Source organism: Lissotriton helveticus, chromosome 8 (genome assembly GCF_964261635.1).
Source record: "Lissotriton helveticus chromosome 8, aLisHel1.1, whole genome shotgun sequence".
NCBI lineage: Eukaryota > Metazoa > Chordata > Amphibia > Caudata > Salamandridae > Lissotriton > Lissotriton helveticus.
Window position 1 is genome coordinate 333,943,941 of NC_136069.1, and position 21,087 is coordinate 333,965,027.

Consider the following 21,087-nt stretch of genomic DNA (forward strand, 5'->3'; position numbering starts at 1 on the left):
CTCAACCCCTCACCCTCACTCACCCTCACCCTCACTCACCCTCAACCCCTCACCCTCAACCCCTCACCCTCAACCCCTCACCCTCAACCCCTCACCCTCAACCCCTCACCCTCAACCCCTCACCCTCAACCCCTCACCCTCAACCCCTCACCCTCAACCCCTCACCCTCACTCACCCTCACCCTCACTCACCCTCACCCTCACTCACCCTCAACCCCTCACCCTCAACCCCTCACCCTCAACCCCTCACCCTCACTCACCCTCACTCACCCTCACTCACCCTCACCCACCCTCACTCACCCTCACCCACCCTCACCCTCACCCACCCTCACTCACGCTCACCCTCACTCACGCTCACCCTCACTCACCCTCACTCACCCTCACCCTCACTCACCCTCACCCACCCTCACTCACCCTCACTCACCCTCAACCCCTCACCCTCACCCTCACTCACCCTCACTCACCCTCACTCACCCTCACTTACCCTCACCCACCCTCAACCCCTCACCCTCACTCACCCTCACTCACCCTCAACCCCTCACCCTCAACCCCTCACCCTCAACCCCTCACCCTCAACCCCTCACCCTCACTCACCCTCAACCCCTCACCCTCAACCCCTCACCCTCACCCTCACTCACCCTCACTCACCCTCAACCCCTCACCCTCACTCACCCTCACCCTCACTCACCCTCACTCACCCTCAACCCCTCACCCTCACTCACCCTCACTCACCCTCACCCTCACTCACCCTCAACCCCTCACCCTCACTCACCCTCAACCCCTCACCCTCACTCACCCTCAACCCCTCACCCTCACCCTCACTCACCCTCAACCCCTCACCCTCACTCACCCTCAACCCCTCACCCTCACTCACCCTCAACCCCCACTCACCCTCAACCCCCACTCACCCTCAACTCACCCTCAACCCCTCACTCACCCTCAACCCCTCACTCACTCTCACTCACCCTCACTCTCACTCACCCTCACTCACCCTCAACCCCTCACCCTCACTCACCCTCAACCCCTCACCCTCACTCACCCTCAACCCCTCACCCTCACTCACCCTCAACCCCTCACCCTCACTCACCCTCACCCTCAACCCCTCGCCCTCACTCACCCTCAACCCCTCACCCTCACCCTCACTCACCCTCAACCCCTCACCCTCACCCTCACTCCCCCTCAACCCCTCACCCTCACTCACCCTCAACCCCTCACCCTCACTCACCCTCACAACACATATTGTGTTACAATAGGTGTCACATTTGCGAAAGATAAAACTATTGCCATTGTAAATAACAAAGCTATTAATTTCGCTATTTTCAAAACAAGCACATAAATAAAAAATGTGTCCTTTACAATACCAATAGCTCAAACTTTCCTAATGCGAGACCTATTGCATTGCATTGCTGTGCTTATCTCCCCTGCTGCACTCTCCTGCTCTCTAGAGATGTGGCCTAACGACCAGAGCTGCCATCTAAGTGACGTAAATACAAAACATGTTGCATTCCAAATGCTATAGGTGTCACATTCGCGAAAGTTATAACTATTGGCATTGTAAATGACAAACCCATCAATTTAGCAATTTTAAAAACCAACAAATAAATAAAATATGTCATTTACAAGACCAATAACTACAACTTTTCTAATGCGAGACCTATTGCATTTCCAATGCTTGTTTTTCCACTTGAATGCCTGATGATACTGAAGTACATTGTCTACTCGAATATGACATAGTTATATACTGTATACCTAGGGCATCTGGTGTAATTTCTCCAGTAAAAAAAAAGTTATTGTGTCCCGTTGATCGGTAAAGTGATTTAGTTTGGGTCCAGTAGACAACTCAAGTAACTACACCTGCGTGGGGGTGGAGGTGGGTGCGTTGGTGGGGAGGGGAGGGGTTTGTGTGGAGGGGTGTGGGTGTGTGTGTGTGGCTTTACGGCAGTATCTGCTGTGTAGCACAGTCAAGTGCAATAATTTCTGTTTAAACATGAAAAAGATTTTTTTATGCTCCTGGTCAACCCTTTTTCAGACCCTCATTTGGGGAGCTTGATATATTACGTGGACAACATTTTACCCTTATTATTTATTACCTGTTAAATATTAGAGTACAGCAGTCAGTGGGTGAAAGGTGAACAGCTAACTTTCGCTAAATGCTTTTCTCCGTGAATGCCATGTCTGTATGGTAACTTTCGGTCTTTCTTAGTTTGGAACAGAATATATTTTTGTTGAAATCTGTATATTATGTAGCAGGTGCTGGATTATATGGTGTTAGACCTGGCATCTTTGGCGTGGTTTCCCCTGTCTTTTTGCCTCTACCGCCTGCATTTTTGACGCTGTGCTGGATTTCGTTTTTGCTGGTTTAGATGCTTTGGGCACTTTGCCACTGCTGATCAGTGTCAAAGTGTTAGTGATCCCTAGGGAAATTGTAATTTGCTATCCATGATTGGCATATTTGTATTACCAGGAAGTCCCTAGTAAAGTGCACTGGGTGTGCCAGGGCTGGTGATTCAAATGCTACTAGTGGGCCTGCAGCACTGGTTGTGCCACCCACATGAGTAGCCCTAAAATGGTGTCTCAGGCCTGCCATGTCAACCTGGCCAGTGTCCCCACTGACCAGGCCTAACCCTTCTCCCCAATTGAGGGCCCAAGGTACCCCCCTGGGCAGGGTGCAGTGTATATGAAACGTAGAGCATGTACTGGTGTGTGTGACATGCTCTAGTAGTGAACTACAGACATTTTCGTTTTTCACTATTGAAAGGGCTACCTTGCCCATAGGCTATAATGAAGAATGCTGAGTATAATGGTTACCTGCATATCTTCCCATAGGAGCAAGATAGGACATAAACGTCTGGTATCCCTGAACTCAGAATTTAATAACGCATCTTTTGGGAAAGATGTTTTTTAAGACCTGTGTTTGAGAACAGCACTTTTAGAAAGTGGCTGTTCTCTTGTCTGACCTTTCTGCGTGCCTTGTCCTGTTTGTGAATTGACTGTCTGGTGTGTGAGTGGCAGGGGATGGGTGGCTCCCAGAGGCTGAGTGAGCCATCCCTGGGCTCAATAGCTCCATCTGCATCTAGAGTGGTGGGAGGGGATAGCACCTGGGCCTGAATAGGGCTGTGCCTGCCTTCCACAGTGCTGGTCATGCTGGGCGGCTGACGACCCTGTCCCTCTCTGAAAGGAAAGGAGAAGCCAGGAAAACAAAGTGCTCAAGGAACACCCAGAACTGGTTCAGACCGGGCTCAAGGCCCTCCTGCACAAAGGGAACAAATACTTTTTTGGGTATAAGTACAGGACCCCAGACTACAGAACATTAGATCATCCTGAGCAGGGATGTGGAATTCCTATAGCCCGACGCCCAGGACATATTGTTTGGGGTCAAGGGCAACAAGTTTTAATGTGAATTTTGTCCTTGGGACAAGTAGGCCCAACCCCCTGCAGCACAAACCCTTTGGCTGCCAGTTTGCAGTACCACATTAAGGATCAGGGAAGGGAACTGCCTGTGGTTAAGTTAATATTTGTGTGCATGTGTTAATGCTGTTCAAACTTGTATTTATGGTTCAATAATTGAAAGCCTTCATTATTAGGGTGAGCGCTCTAAGTAAATGTCCGTTCTGATTGCACTACTGACAGTGGTTCCAGTATGAAAATGTGTACACACGGTTTCAAAGTTTAGCAACATGAGGCTTTGCATGATGCTCACAGAATGCTCTCTGATTAGATGCAAATATTTGCAGAAGCTTGAAAGCAAGATTGTTTCTTTGCTTTCAATATAAAATGTTCCTAAAAAATGAAAGTAGGGAAAAACACATTTTGCTAAACTATTGTAAAATTTCAGGTACCATTTCTTTGCAGCATCATTTAGTAAAATGTGTTGATGCATGCTAGTATTTCCCAAAAATATTCATATTGGAAAATTTGTGTAACCAGTTTCAATAAGATTATGGGAAACAAAAATAAACAAGCTTTGGCAAAGCCAGTAGGTCTGAAATTGGTGGTCAGCTTTTTAGTTTTGGCAATGTGTGACTTGTTTTGGCATGGCTTTTGTAAAACCTTATTGATGTGAGAGCTGCTGGGCCCTCACCATTATAACAAACATTGGCAAACGCAAAAATAGTTTTTGGTCTCAAAAAAGCAGACACTGCCACATTAGTTACTGGCACTGAACAAAACTACTTTGTGTACCGATATGCTCCTTGTGAAAGAGCAGAATGCTGTCACTCACAGTGAAGCCAGCCGATTCTGAGAGAGAGAATTTTAATAAACACAAAAGATCATAGTTAACGCCAGACCAAATTAGGGGCCCAATTATTAAAGAAAGTCGCAAAAGTGCACCTTTGGTATATGGCTTTTGTGAATTCACAAGAATTGACATTAAAGGGCAAGAAATTGTACTTCTACAAAATATTTGTGAACTGCATTTTAGCATGAGCAAATATGCATGTGTAGATTTGCTCATGTGAAAACCTGGATGTTTGAAAGTTAATTTTCCCTCCAACTACTTTTTTCCCAACTCTGAAAGAAGGTTTAAGTCTGCCACACAGGAGTACATTTCCAACATTTCTCAGTAAGGGAAAGGTTAGAGAAGATTTGTTGAAAACCCTTAAAACATGCAAGTTAGTAGGTTTGCACAGACTCAAAAGGGCATTCCAACCCTGGAACTGCTGCTTACCACCATCATCAGTCCCAGTATGTAGATCTCGGAAACGTGGCAACATAAAATGATTACTAGTATTCAAACACTATGGTATATGCCCTGGTATAATCAGAGAGGCTATATAGGAGCTCTTATATAATGAGATTGCTGCCATAACTTGTGGCAGCACTACATGGCACCAAAGGGACAAGTGGATGTTGTTACAGGACAAGTAGATTTATGAAGCAACCTGCCCCATGGACAAGTAGATATTTTAATAAATTCCACACCCCTGAATCCTGGAATCAAGAAGGAACCTATGCCAAGGAGAAAGCTGGAAGACTGAAGAGGAAGGATTGTCCTGCTGTGTGTTTGCGGGCTTACCTGCAGTTGCTTTGCTGCCAAGGAGAGGGGAAGGACTGTGTTGTTGCTTTGTCCCCTTACTTGAAGAGATCTCCAAGGGCCTGAAGAGAGCTGGCCTCCTGTTAAGAAGTCCCAGGAACAAAAGGACTTCACCCCCAGCTTCCCTCTGATCTCTGCTGAGAGAGTTCTGCCTTCCTAGAATGCTGAATCCGACTGATGGGCATCTGGAAGTTGTTGCTTGCTGTGTGGGAAGCTGGACAAGGAGAAACAAAGACAATCTGCAATTTTCACGCATCGCTCTCTTGCCGAGCGCATCCCCGACAGTGCGAGGAAATTCCCACCGCTGCAAAGATCTAGATAGTCGCAGCGCCAGTTGCCGCTGCAAGAACAGACTCATCGTTCGCTTGCGGAACGCATCGCCCCGGTGCGGGAAGTTTTCTGTCGCTGCGAGTATCTTCGCAGACCCTGTCGTCGCTGGGTGAGATCGTCGCACTGCTTGCTTGCGGACCGCGTCACGTCACTGCGAACATCGTCACAGAGCCATCACATCGAGGGGCTGCGAGAGGAAAAGATCGACGCCGCACCTGAGATCGTTGCAGTCCTGGAGATCGTCGCATCGTACCTTTGCGAGACGCTTCCTACAGAACCTGCGCACCAGAATGCTGCGTCCTGCGGGGGTGTCGCATCACCTCCCCAGGGTCTCAGGAGTGACACATCGCTTGTTTTTTAACGCTGCAGCAGATGGAACTTTGTCGCATCTACAGGTACTTTGGGTTAAATGTGACGCAACTGTGTAATATTTTGACGCAAACCTTAAGAACTCTTTTGAAATCATATCTTGAACTGTATATGTTGGATTTTTGTCATTTTGGTCTTGTTTAGTTTAGATTAAATATGTTTATTTTTCTAAACTGTTGTGGAGTCCATTTGTGGTGTTTTCACTGTGTTACTGTAAGTGTTGGTACAAATACTTTACACATTGCCTTTGATAAGCCTGACTGCTCGTGCCAAGCTACCAAGGGGGTGAGCAGGGGTTATCTAAAGAGTGTATTCTCCTTACCCTGACTAGAAGCCAGGGTCTCTATTTGGACAGTGGTACCTACCTCTGCCAACTAGAGACCCCCAGATCTAACATATGGCATATGCCTCAAAACCATAATTATATAAAAAACACTAGTTTTGCGTCCAGTGGTCCTGTTATTTTAAAGTCTCATGTTTCAATGGAAAGGCCTATTTTTAGTTTGCTATTCACGTCATAGCTTCATGTAACACAAAAATGACTGGCTAAACCGAAATGAGGTCTGGTTATGTAATGATGCTCTGCACTGCACTGGAATAAAGGCCAGGCCCTGTGCTCAACCCATTCTGTTCATAGCCAAATGTTGTGCTTAGTTGGTTATACCCATACTGAGGCTAGGCCCACTCCTTGGCCAGAGCTAGGTAGCCTCTGAGATAAGCCCCAACTGCACATGGTTGAAGGTAAGTCAGAGTGGATATGTGTAAAAAGAGACTTAGCATAGGACTAGGTATTGCAGATACAGGAGTTGGAAGCAGTAGTTGGCTAAGGGGAGGTGATACATGATAACAGAAGACTAACCGCACATAAAAATACATCAGTAATTAATGACCTATCCAAACAACAGTTATGGATCCCCAGTGATGTCATTAATTATGTCAGTGGTGAGGTGATCTGTAATATCACTAATGATCTCAATGATGTAATTGGTGATACAGTCTTTCATATAATGTCATAGGCAGGGCATTAGGGCGAGTTGCTTGGCTAACCATAACTGGGGCAGTGATTTCAATTTCACCTAGAATCGTAACAATAACCTTTCTCTCTCTCTCTCTCTCTCTCTCTCTCTCTCTCTCTCTCTCTCTCTCTCTCTCTCTCTCTCTCTCTCTCTCTCTCTCTCTCTCTCTCTCTCTCTCTCTCTCTCTCTCTCTCTCTCTCTCTCTCTCTCTCTCTCTCTCTCTCTCTCTCTCCTCTCTCTCCAACCTACTCCTTCCCTCTCTCTCTCTCTCTCTCTCTCTCCAACCTACTCTTCTCTCTCTCTCTCTCTCTCTCTCTCTCCAACCTACTCCTTCTCTCTCTCTCTCTCTCTCTCTCTCCAACCTACTCCTTCTCTCTCTCTCCCTCTCTCTCTCTCCCTCTCTCTCTCTCTCTTTCCCTTCCCCCCATACCATTAAATGTGGTAGACAAGGCATTCTCTGAACTAACTGAGAATCTTGATTTCAAGATTCTTGCAGGTCAGCATAGGAGTATGGGGAAAGGCAAAGTTAGTTTGGGTGATCTAAAAGTAATATTTCCAAATGTAAGTCTCATATGAACGTTAGACCATACCTAACATGAAGATTCCACTGTACTCTGACTTCTTTTTTAGTGTAACTCAATTCAGCATTTTCTAAGATACGTGCACAACAAGGCGTGGATGGAATTTAAAAGGTTAATATTTTGCGGGTTTTTTTTTTGTTTGTTTCGATCATTACTCTGGAAATCATTTGCAAATCCGGATCAGCAGAGGATTTTTTTATTTTTATTTAACAAATTAGGATTTCCTCTACCCACGTAGCATTTTTCCTCTCATTTCTGGATCTGTAGATCTGATAGAGACAGAAAACTTGTGTTGTGACCGCCATTATATTAGATTCTTGAATATTTGTGGGATCCTGCGTCTCAGAAAAATAATATGGTTGGGCATGAAGGGCCAGGAAAGAATATCCACAAAACACTACAGCTATATAAATGTAATAGTTTAAATGGATAACTGAATGAAAGCTTCATCTTTAAAGTGAAACTTGCAGGAAAGGCTTTGTTTATTTCATCATACCTAAATATGACAAACATTAATTGTAGAGGGTGCTTGTAGGATACAACGATCGCTATGAACATTTTTAAGTATGTTTTGAATGTCACCTAAATGTTTACTCAAAAAATGCCATTCATACAATAGCTTCAGTAGCATGTAGAAAATACTACTTTATCCACATATACCACATAGCACCAAACTGAGTCACCTGTCCCTTCTACTGGCCCTTAATAAAATCCTTTGAAGCTGCGTGCATGCTACAATGTTATGTTGAGAGCTGTGCTCTGGTGACCAACTGAAATGGCTGCTCGTGCCTGAATCCAAATTCACCATACCCGTTCTCCATACCAGACCAAAATTGAGTCTCAAAATGGTGACTGGTCTCCTACTGCTTCCAAGTGCCAGAAGAAACAAAGACTAAGCATCACAGGTTGATGGAAGGGAGATTGCAGCTAAGGCCCTGTGATCCATGGCACAATGCTAAGACCTTGTAGACTCGGTGATATGGGCTGCAGGTCTGCCTGGGACCAGCATGGTGATACATGCCCAAGTTGTAGGTGCCTCCTTCTGGTTGACTATGTGTAATCCCACTCCCCACACATCTGAACAGCAGATAATTCAATGGTTGCTCAGGTTGCAGAGGTATTTGAGACCAACTCGGGATGGCGGAGTGCTGTGACAGTTGAACCCTGGTATTTGGTGACAAAGGACTTGCCTTTGTGAAAGGCTTCTTTGCTTCATGAAGCAGTGAAGCCTAATGCCACAGATAGAGGGGCATTGATATATCATGCATGATGGGTAAGTGTGATATCAACCTGCCTGGTGATGTAGAACCACTTATCCTGGTTTGTCTGGCATTCTGGAAGCAATCATGAGTCATGCTGCTGCGCAGTTTACCTGTAAAGCTAAATACTGCTCAAACCCATTTCCACTAAGGAGTAGTCAAAGACTGACTGAAAGGTGGCTGAAACACTTCTTCTCAGGGTTTTCAGGCAGATTACTGTGACTGTGAACAGGAGTGCCTGTGAATCCACTTCTCACAGTTTGTACAGACAACCAGTAGTATTGCAAGATGTCATTCAAACTGAATTGGCCTTTCGAACAATAACAGTCTGGAAGACTGATGAACAAAAACACCACTGATAATTAAATTGATATGATAGCTTTCCTGGTTGACATGAGGGGGAACTTCAAATCAGTTCACCAGAAGATTGACATCCTCAAAAGGCATGGAAAGAAATCTTAAAGAACAGAATGAATTGATTAAAAAAAATGGACTGGATTTGGCAGAGCATAGAATTTAGTTTTGAAGATATGACCACCTCAAATTGCTGCTGTGTAAAAGGTGTTCACTCTTATCTTATAAAAACAAGCACTTTTATGCTTGCTTAGCCCACATCATCAGAATATTAGGCCTCCCCAAAACCATTGACTTGTGAAGGCTGTAACCCTTTTTAAAGGGTTTGCTTGCTGACCTTTTGGGGCACACCATCCTGTGTTGTGTTTATTTTCTGGCAGAGCGCAATACTCCCTTCTCCCTATACCACAGAGTTAAAAGTTCTGCTTTATTCGACTTGGCGCTTCACTGATGCAAAGGAAGCATTCTTCCATATCTGAATTTTTCAAGTTGAATGTTGGGTCAATAACTGATTATGCAACTGTGGGGGATCTTTCACTGCTACATAGGACGTATGACATTACCCAAGCAAGCAGAACTCTAACAAGATGTTCACACAGTTACAGCCTGTTGGAGCAGAACTGCACATTCTGGAAAACAGCATACTGCTTTCGGTGACCCTAACTGTTTAACAGAGGCTAATATTCTACTGCAGAAATATCAGGAAATGGATGATAAGCAGATTATCTGACCTAACCGTCATTGGCTCATCATAACTGAGATAGCGAAAACACCAGGCAAAACATGTGAGTGGATGCAGAAAAGAAGTAGGGGGAAGGAAGTGATAAAGAAGGTTAGAAATTAGGACTGGAAAGTGGTCACTGACATTTGCTGCACAGTGGTGGCTTTCTCTGTCTACTATTCCTGTCTATACACTTCCAGGTTGAAGCTAGCCTAAGCACATTTTGAATAATATGTGGTTTGCGGCATGCCTTTTGCATGCATGGAAAACAGTAGCAGAAAAATACTATGCAAACCAGGCTCATTGACTGAAATTAACTAGCATTGGCAAAGCCAGTTGTTTGTGTTTTATATTGCAAGTGGCAAACTATACCGGTGGCAAAGCAAACCTACCTTACATGTATCTCAAAACAAAACATTGAATTCATTATTTTCAATCTTTCTAAAATGCATGGTATATTGTTCAAATGCTTTTCATGCAGGAAACTGAACAGAGTTAAAAAAAATGCTGTTGCATGCAATCAGTTTACAAATCGCACAGTACAACAGTTGAGAGGACTTGAACATAATTGCTGTCAGAGGCTCTGAGTAAAGCATTGTCAGAGATTTTAAAGGGGAAAAAAGCTTTCCACAGCCTAGTTGGAACTGAATCAGTTTCTTCGGCCATTGTGTGCACTCCCTCAGTCCAGGGGCTATATAGACCTTTTACCTCAAATGCCACATGAGTGAATACAGCCGCCAGCTTCTCCAACCTGAAAGCTGCCTTTATGTTATAAGGCCTGGACTTTCACAGGGAATACAGGAAACTAACCAAAATAATACTTTAAAGTCTGATCTTTAGTCAGACTTCAGTAAAAACAATTATGTTCTGGTTCTTTCATGAGCAATCTTGGAGGGCTTGCAATCCATTGTAAGTTGCTGGCACGAACTCCTATCACCTTAATGATCTACGCCTCACATGTTGTTTCTGCTTTGCAAAGTGTGTCAACGTGTTAGTACTTCAAAAAATCCAGAGACCTATTACATTCAACAGAGCTTGTATTGGGCTTTTGTTGTAAATATATATCTCGACTGGAAAAATAATTAGGTTTCTTCCCTTCCACCTGGAGTTAGTAGTTTGATATTTCTCCTGCCCTTGATACTGATTATCATGATCGTATCCATTGTCTGGAAATATTGTGTTAACCCAAGCTCCATTAGAGTACCAGTACAAGACTGAAAAAGCAAGAGGCCTTATGCAGTGAGTAAGAAGACTATTACAAATTGCCTTTTCTTGGTGAAGTGTTCTAATATGCAGGTATTGTACAATAGAAAGAAGCAATGCACAAACCACCCGAAAAACACAAATGACAGGTGGCTGCTTTTTGACTCGAGAGCAAGGTTATTCCAAACACGTGCAGCATCTGTGGCATCCAGTGAAGGTCTTGATGCAAGTAAGCAGTTTGCATCTGGCTGGGTACATATCCAAAGAGAGACTGTTGATCTACCCAAGTGTAAGTACAAGTATTAAACATTTCCTTTGCAAAAGGCTTTCAAAATGATCCGCCATTCATTTTAATAAGAGTTGTTTCTTCCATCCAAGACCCTTTGTTTTGGTATTTTGTTAGCATTGATAGGTCCTATGGCATCATGGGCCATTTATCAAGATCACCTTATCGGTCATGTAAAAAAAGAATGTGAAAATAATTGGAGTGGACTTCATGGTACATGTGCTTGCCTTCTCACAATTAATCACTTGGTAGAGGTCTCTATTACCTTGCTGTAGATGCTTGTTTAACGTGTGTTAAGAATGTGGTCACTACACAGGAGAATAATCATGATTGTTGCATGCATTTTCCATATCTGATATTTCTTTCATCTATTAAGATCATTTGTTTGTTTTGTTTTACAGCTGACATGGGTTTTGCCAGGTTATTTAATTCTCCTTTGAAGCCTTTAGCAGATTTAGATCCAGTAGTTGTAACCTTCTGGTATCGCGCACCAGAGCTGTTATTAGGAGCAAGACATTATACTAAAGCTATTGGTAAGTAAAAGTAAGGAAAATGCACTGTGCGTCTTCTCCTATTTAATTGTTGTGCCTACAGCTTTATTAAACATTGTTACCTCGGTTATTCTGTCATAGAAATATGAAAGTAACAGTAACTGTGTAGGAGCAGATATTGTTTTTGCTAACTATTTTTAGTCTGTTTTCTGTTCCACTCAAACTAATAATTGAACAAGTACTACTAGCCATTTGTACAATTGCTAAGGAATGTACTGTTGGTTAATAGTTGACAAAAATGTACTGTTGGCTATTCACATTGGTCGCACAAATAAGTTGCTCGATAGAAGCTCAGCAGGTATACTTTTAGAAAGGATTTATGTATTGAAGATATTAATCTTGCGTATAAAAGAGATAAAAGAGTAGAATGAATCTTTAGTGCCATGTATCGCACTGTGGCATGAGCTTCCTCTACTGCTGTTCTTTAAACCTTTCAGGGTTGCTGCTCCATCGTTTTCTAAAGATAACCCTCCTTTGCAAGTCTGCCCGCAGACGAGGCTCCTGGCCTGGACGGACTCCCCATAACCTTTTACAAAGAATATTCCCAGATCCTAGCCCCCATGCTTCTCGATATGTATCGGGATGCCATAGAAGCAGGATTCCTCCCTCCATCTTTAAGGCAAGCCTTTATAGTTAGACTACTCAAACCGGAAAAGCTGGCAGATCAGTGCGTCTCCAATCGGCCCCTGTCCCTCGTCAGTACCGACAATAGCATCTTTTCAAAGGTTTTTGCAAACCGGCTGCTGCTGTTGCTCCTGGTGATGGTGCGACCTGACCAATCTGTATTTATTCCAGGGAGGTCGACCTCACATAATCTTCGAACCCTTTTTGCAGTAATGCATCATATTCACCCTCTGCTTCTCTATTGGATGCTTCGGAAGCCTTTGATTCATTGGAATGGACATATCTCTTCCCTTCGTTGCAGAGAATGGGACTAGGGGCCTAATTCATTCCACAGGTTCAGCTTCTATGCACTCTTCCCACGGCCTGCATACGGCTCAACGACCTCATCTCTGAACTAATCCCGGTCTTGCCCGGCCCGAGGCAGGGGTGTCCACTCCCGCACCCCCTCCCCACCCCCCCTCCCCCCTCACTCCCTCCCCCCCTCCCCCCTTGCTGTTTGCTCTTGCAATGGAGCCCCATGCAGCATGTCTTCGCCAACATCATGTGAAAAGAGGCATTGGCTTTACATCCAGGGGTCTGGCTGTATTGCTATATGCGGATGACGTTACCCTTTGTGTGCAGGACCCACAGGCCAACTTGGACCCCTTAACGCAGAAGGTGATGAAGTTTGGGGGTTATTCCGCATACAAGTGAAATAGGCAAAATCTGTGTTACAATTTGGTCCAGGTTAACATGGTCTATGGCCAGCCGTATCACCCTGGCCAACATAATCACTGTCCCCAAAATCTCTTCAGGGACTTTCCACTGCCCCTTACTACTAGTTTTTTCAAAAACTACGGTACAACTTAATTACTTTGATGTGGGCAGGACAACAACTCTGTATGATCTACTCACACTGCCACAGACACACGGGGCATGAGTGCCCTGGACATGCACCTCTATGCCCTATGTGCGCATGCCCAATATTTGCACTACTGGGTTCATCCCATGCCGTTTCAGATGCATGTGGCAATTGAACTGGACAGAACTTCCTCTTGGCCATTCACCACAGCTTTTTTCCTGCCCTACAAGGCCCCTGGGTCTGAGATTGACACCACACAGTGCTTGCGTTCTGCATGGGACGGTCTCTGAATGCGCACTGGTACCCCAATGCTACATGCTCCCACTGTCTCTATGGCTAACCACCCTTCACTCCCGCCACTACATGATAAAGGAGCGATAGGGCGTGCAGGCAAACAAGGTATCCACATCTTTGCAGATCTTTACTGCGATGACCACTTTCTCCCTCCCCCTGTGACCACACCCTCACTAGCCCCTGCGCTGCTTGATACGCTACTCTATGTCAAGCTGCAAGCTACTTGTCGCACAATCCACAAGACTTTCCCCGCTCCGCCGCAGATGCTCACAGTGCTAGAACATGTCTATACCAACACATCACAGCGTAAGCTAATAACACGCCTCTACCTCCACATGCAGCAGTCCTCTCCAGCACCTGTCCCAAAGGACTGTGAAGCCAGTAGCCAGTAATTTGTGTTTTATATTGCAAGTGACAAACTATACCGGTGGTAAAGCAAACCTACCTTGCATGTATCTCAAAACAAAACATTGAATTCATTATTTTCAATCTTTCTAAACTGCATGGTATATTGTTCAAATGCTTTTCATGTAGGTAACTGAACAGAGTTAAAGAAAATCCAATTGCATGCAATCAGTTTACAAATGGCACAGAACATTAGTTGAGAGGACTTGAACTTAATTGCTGTCAGAGGCTCTGAGTAAGGCATTGTCAGAGATTTTAAAGGGAAAAAAGCTTGCCACAGCCTAGTCTGAACTGATAGAATTTCTTCGGCCATTGCGTGCACTGCCTCAGTCCAATGGCTATGTAGGCCTTCTACCTCAAATGCCACGTGAGTGAGTACAGAAGCCTGCTTCTCCACCCTGAAAGCTGCCTGTGAAGCCTTGAAGGCTGATCTTGATACTCCTTTGACTGATGCCCAATGGACTTTCTGATGCAGCCTACTTGAAATGCTATTCCCTTACTATCGGCTCAGCCTCATACATTTCAAACTTCTGCATTGCCTATACCATATACCTAAGCAATTGCTGTGGATGGGGCTCGTTCCTGACTCGCTGCCACGCACTTCATGCTGACTTCATACATCTAGCCTGGTATTGCCCAAGGTCTCACTCTTCTTAAACCGAGGTCTTCTACACACTGAGGGAAGTCAATGCTACACCCATCCCCTTGTCTCCAGTAACTGGGCTGCTAGAATATGTGAAAGAGGTACAGCACGCTTCAAGCAGACTAGCAGCAATGTGCTCCTACTATCTTAAGGCAGTTTGCAGTGCTCTGGGGCAGGTCAGGGGCTCCCACAATCTAAGAGTGGCTCACTGACATTTCATACTGTCAGGAGCAACTCTCTGCATTCTGGGAGCTCATGTCGTTAAGATCCCATCCCAGAGATATCTGAGAGCCGTTTACCTCTTACCTTTTACGACGAGACCCAGCCTCTCCTACCAGGATGGAACACCCTTCCATTGTTGAGCACACTGCTTCGTGAGCTATATCCTTTTAACTAACTGAGATGTATGTCGGGGTCTGCAGGCCCTCTGTTTATTTGTGTGTGTGGTGGGGTAGGCCAGAACTGCTAACATCAACCCGTTCTGCACTGTATATGGTACAAGAATTGATTCGGCTTAGCCCATTGTACCTGACCACACCTCCTATATCTGCTTCGTAAATCTGTTTGCAATGTGTGAATGTCACACATTGATGGAATGCTGATGCTTTGTACACTGCCTACATTTATAAATAAAATATATAGATTTTTTTGAAGATATCCCACCTTAAACAAAGCACACGGTCCTTGGTAAAACATTGTCTTTACTCCTTCTGCATACAGTATCAGCTTAAGCTTTGCTGTTAAAACAATGTAGTCAAACAAACTGATAATGATCTTTAAAAACCTACCAATATTATTGTGCAAGGCCTACCTCCTCTTACACAGTGTCATAACTTGTCAGCTATGGTCAAACCTAAAATATGCCATTTTAATTTCTCTACAAGGTGCAAAAATTGATATTTTGAAAACCTCCTCTAGGGTTGTTAACAAAATCTATTTTTTACTCTGATTGAATAGATGACCTTTTATTAAATTATAAAGGAACATTGTCAGCATTTCTGAGCAGTCAATTTTTCTCCATGCACATAGGTGACCAAATTTTTCCTGTAGATTTTATTTTCAGTCCTCCCTTCAGAGTTTCAGAGACTCTGGTTCCTTCAGTGACAGATCTACTCTGTAGGGACTGTCACTGTGGAGGGTATGTTTCTTTAATTTTTCATTCAGCAGTGGAATGGAGGCTATAGACCTTCAAAGTTCCTTTACAAATAAATACATTTCTGTGTTTCTTTATCATGGACCTGTGGGATTAAATAGTTACATTTTTACTCTACAGCACATTTTGAACTGGTTAGGGGCCTGTCTGACTGTACGCCTGCCCATGTCCGGAAACCTATCCCTTGCTCACATCCACTATGGCAGTAATCTTTGATCTAATTCAGACGTTCTTTATACTTTAAAAAATATTTGTATTTTATCTTTCAGTTGAAATTAAAAACTTTCTTCAAGATGATGCAACAGTACAGTTATACAAGGAACATATTCATAACATATATCTTGGCTCGACACACTCATTTGTTTTTCATTTATTGGCTTTGTATTTCTCCTGACTTGAGACTGCTATTTCTTTGAGGCCCTTTTACTTGTTTATAGTCGTTTTCTTCTTTTGCGTTATTTACTGTGGAAGTCCTATCTTCTTCACTTAGCCCATCGCAGTTTATCGATCAGACCCAGTTTTCTCAAACATCGTCAAGCCATCTCTGACTTCATTTAACACTTTTTCGGTTTGCAGGTACATATCCATCCCTGCTTTGTTTTGCCACCTCCTGTGCACTACCCCATTCCCTGGCCCTCTTAGCTACAAGTAAGCCCAATATACAAGACATTGGATTTGGTATAGGCGGATCTGTATTGTTGGTGATTCCAAGTTTTGAAAATTGGTGAGTGCATGTCATCTCCCAATCTAGAATCACTGCTAGCGTGGCTGTTATTTCTTTCCAACACATTTGTACCTTGCTGCCTCCCTGTACTGTTTGTAGGAATGTTTCTTTATCTGAACCATGCTTTATGCATAGAGGTGTTTTGGCCCGTCCCATTTTGCACAGCATGCTTTTATTAGAATGTGCTGTATGCAGGATTTTTACCCTTTAAGCCAAATCAATTGCAATCTTGATTTTATTGTCAGTTAATCAGTGTCAACGACGAGTCGATGTCTTTTAGTAGGCCATTTCGATGTTACCTTCAGTCTCTGGAGGAAGTCTGGTATTTCAGTCCAGTAATTGTGTATGCATTCAGAGTGTGCCTGAGATAAATGTATTTGTACATCTGGTTTTGTACCAGTTTTATTTATTTATTTATTTTTGAAACTTATAGAGCGCAACAAATGCCCTTAGGCGTCTCGGCGCTATGAACTGAGCAGGATCAAAAGGTAAATGACGGATAGATGACCATAATATACTCCATCTGACAAGAGAGCTACAGCCATGTTTTTATCAATTTACGGAAGTGCAATAGTGTCTGACATGAACGAATCTGTGGGGGCAGAGCGTTCCACAGTCTGGCCGCTGTAACTACGAAACGCCGAACTCCCCAAGATACTGTCTTTACTCTGGGAACCTCTAACTGAAAGGCAGTCATTGAGCGAAGTTGCCTGTTGGGACAGTAAAAAAATAGATGATCTTTCAGGAACTTAGGGCCCAGTTGATGTGCAGCTTTGAATGCTATGCATAGAATTTTAAATTTAACCCGGTTCTTGACCGTTAACCAATGGTAACTCCTGATGACATGGGTTATGGGTTTAAATTTGGGGGTCCCCGATAGCAGTCTTGCGGCAGCATTCTGGACCGTTTGCAATTTGTTAATCACCCTGCATTGTGCATTGGCGAACAGCCCGTTACAGTAGTCCAAGGAGGACATCACCAAAGTGCTGACCAACATTTTACCTGCAGCTTCCGGAAGATAGGGAATCAGTTTTTTAATAAATTTGAGTTTATAAAAAGCAGTTGAAACTACTTGGTTAGTATGAGATAGAAAAATCAGATTGTCATAAAAAATGACTCCTAAATTCCTAGCCTTATGTACCAGACTGGTTTTCTACTTGTGGTTTTGGGACATTTTAATTCAATTTCTTTCAGGTATATCGCCCACCTTGGCTATCCCAATGACATCACTCTGTTGGAAGCTGTCTTATTTGCAAAACTCTTCATTAGGTGCCCTTCCCGCAGTGGGGTCTCTTATGTAAATTTCCCCTTCAACCCCCAAGTTGTTGGATGCTTTGTCCTAGGCTACTAGTGTTGTCTGTATAATGCTCATGTGTGAGTGCTTCCATTTACATTCTTTCTAACATCGTCACAGGGGTCATCTCTCTGGGCATATGTCCCATCATTTATGATATCTTAAGTGGGAGGCCTATTAGTATGCTCTTAAATCTGGCAGAGCTGTCACTCCACTTTACATTGATCTCCCTAACGTTTGTAATGCATTCCTCTGAGACAATTTCCTCAAAAGTATATTCCAATGCAGTTCCAAAAGTGCTTTATTAGTCCATCATGAAAGAGTTACACACATTTTGTTTGTCATGCCTTTCATGCCTCTCTGATGTGCATTGTATTACCCAGTATATACAAATATATTTCTTGTCCTTTATTTTCTGGACCGTTTTCTCCCTCCTTTTGTTGTACAGCTGGATGAATTGTAATTGCATCAATAACAATTTAAGTCTCCGGTATGCTGCTATACTATATATTTACAATTTCACAACTTTCTTACTACTCGGTTTGTATGTTGTCTCCGAGCTTTCACATCCTTGTTTCTTTATGTTGTATCTTTTCTTGTTATCCATTGGTTCAGGCTTAGATTGAGTCTTTTTTTTAAAGTTTATAAAGCTTTATTGAATATATTATACATAGTAAAACATCCGTACATAAAGGATTGAAACAATTAAAGATAATGTCATGAACATTTTAAATCTTAAAGAAAAAATAAGAAATATACCAAGTACAAGAGGCTTTTGGGATTTTTCCATTTTTAGTAAAGAGAAGAAAGGAAAAGAAAAAGAAAAGAGAGAAGGCAACATAATATACAACTCAGTATGATTAATGTGAGGTGAATTGTGAATTAACACAGAAGTAGGGGAAAAAAGAAGCAACGAAATAAAATCAATAAAGAGAAAAGTACAAAATTCAAACCACATGTCGAAAAAGAAGATCAGTTAATGGAGACCATAACAAATCTCTGTTGATTAGTAATGGCACAGAGGTGGCATAAGCACGATCAAGTCTATGATGAAGGCATAACAAATTCCACCATGCATTGTATGAAATCTTTGAATTATCCTTCCAATTTGTAGTGATGATCTGAAAGGAAATAGCAATAACTAGATCCATAAATTTAAGTACATTATAAGAGACGTTCCACAAAGGAGAGGAGCCTCCCAAAAAAATGTGAGCAATAGCAAAAAAAAAGTCAGTATTTAAAATCTCATTTGTCCCTGGTACAGTGAAAAATCACGTGAAGGAGGTCACCATTGGTATGTGAACATGACCAACATCTCTTGGAAGCAAGCAGTTTAAATTTATAAAGATCAGAGGGGGTGAAAAAGAGTCTGTTCTAAAAATAAAATATAATGTTTGCGTAGTACTTGCAGAACGTGAAGCAGTGTGTATTTTGGACCAGATAGAATCCCAAATTTGGTAGGAGAAATCCTGAGCTAAATCTTGTTCCCACAAAAGTTCTAATTTTGATTTAACTCTGACAGTTTGTGAAAGGGAGAGTAATTTATATATAGCTGCAGCCTTGAGAGGGGAGGAAAATTCAGGTGAAGGGGAAAGAGTAAGTTTAGTAATGGGCTGAGGAGTATGCTGAGAGATGAGTGAGGCAAGGGCCTTTTTAACTAAGGGGTACTGGGAGGAGTAAGTATCAGATATATGAAAATGGTCACGAACATCTAAGAATTCTCTTGGTGAATTATACTTAAGTAAGTGATCATAAACAATAATACCTTTATCTATCCATTCCTTCCAAAATAATGCCCTATTATTAATCTTTAAAAACTTATTGTACCAGATCGGGGTCTGAGATTGAGAGTCAGCATGTAAAATAAAGAAGCGAGACAACAGTAGAGTGAGCGCTTTAGAATGTTTAAATATGGGGGTAATAAAACGTTTCGGTGGTTGAGATAGACGAGTCGCAAATGTGCCAACTCAATAGAACTCCAAGCAGTAGGGATAGGGCAGGAAGAATCTGAAAGAAAAGGCCAAATCTATTTTAACATGAAGGCGGAATGATAACGACAAAGGTTGGGAAAGTTTAACCCTCCTTGGTCTTTCGGTTGTTGAAGACGGTCGAGAGAAATCCTCACCTTACGATTATTCCATAGGAATTTAATAAGGGTTCGATTAATAGTTCTAAAAAAAGAGAGCGGGAGGGAGTTGGGAAGCATAGAAAGATAGAAGTTGACATTAGGGAGAAGCATCATTTTAATTGTTGAAAACCTACCCCACCAGGATAGGAAAAGATGGAACCAACCTTCAATGAGAGTAGATATATTTTTCAATAAATCTGCAAGATTAATGTTCATGGTTTCTCTGATGGTGTTCACATAGAGTACACCTAAACATTTGATTTTGCAGGGACTCCATTCAAAACCAGAACCTTGGAACATATGAGAGAGGCAGAATTTATTCAAGGGTAGAACTTCGGTTTTGTCAATGTTTAATCTATAACCCGAAACTGTAGAATAATCATTTAATAAGGAAAACAAAGCGGGTAAGGAGTGAGACGGGTTAGAAATATAAAGAAGAATGTCATCAGCGTAAGCGGTATATTTTATATCAATGTTCTTAAAGGTAAACCCAGTATAGGAAGATGAATGCTTGATTTTTTTCCAGAAAAGGTTCTAAAGCAAGAATGAAAAGAAGAGGGAAAAGGAGGCATCCTTGTCTGGTGCCTCTGTGAAGAGAAAAGTAGTCTGATTGAGAACCATTAACCCAAATGGAAGTGGAAGGGGCAAAAGATAGCAGTTGAATATGCTGAATAATGTGAGGACTAAAGCCATGCCAACGCAATGCACCAAACATGAAATCCCAACTCACTCTATCAAATGCTTTCTCAGCATCTAATGTTATAGCAGCGACTGGGGAATCCATTCTGGAAGCGAAGTGAATGATATTAAGGAAGGTTCTTGAGTTGTCCGTAATTGATCTACCCTTAACAAATCCTGATTGATATATATTAATGAGATCAGGAATAACTGTATTAATACGAATGGCTAAAATATTTGCATACATTTTACAGTCAGTATTAGTTAAGGAGATAGGCCTATAATTTTTGCACATGGAAGGGTCTTTGTCCTTTTTAGGAATCAGGCATAACATTGCTTGAGTGAAAGAACCGGCGGATTTACCTGTATTAAGAAAATAATTAATCAATGAGAGTAGGTGGGGTAATAATGTGGACTTAAAGTGTAGGTAGAAGCGAACAGTAAAACCACCTGGACCCGGAGTCTTATCTTTGGGTAGCAATTTGAAGGCATTAATTATTTCTTTATCTAATATAGGAGCATCTAGGGAGGAGAGGTCCAGAGACTGGTCAGAAGACTTGGGAATGGACTGAAAGAAGGAGTCAATTTGCGAAGAGGTC

The 21,087-nt window shown here is 42.7% G+C and overlaps 1 protein-coding gene across 1 annotated transcript in view; it reads left to right on the plus strand.

Moving 5' to 3' along the window:
* Positions 1-21,087, plus strand: part of CDK8 (cyclin dependent kinase 8) — a 184,742-nt gene that overhangs the window by 80,960 nt on the left and 82,695 nt on the right. The window contains exon 6 of the mRNA XM_078657112.1: positions 11,555-11,686. Within this exon, the coding sequence (XP_078513238.1) occupies positions 11,555-11,686 (132 nt within the window). The remainder of the gene's footprint in view (positions 1-11,554; positions 11,687-21,087) is intronic.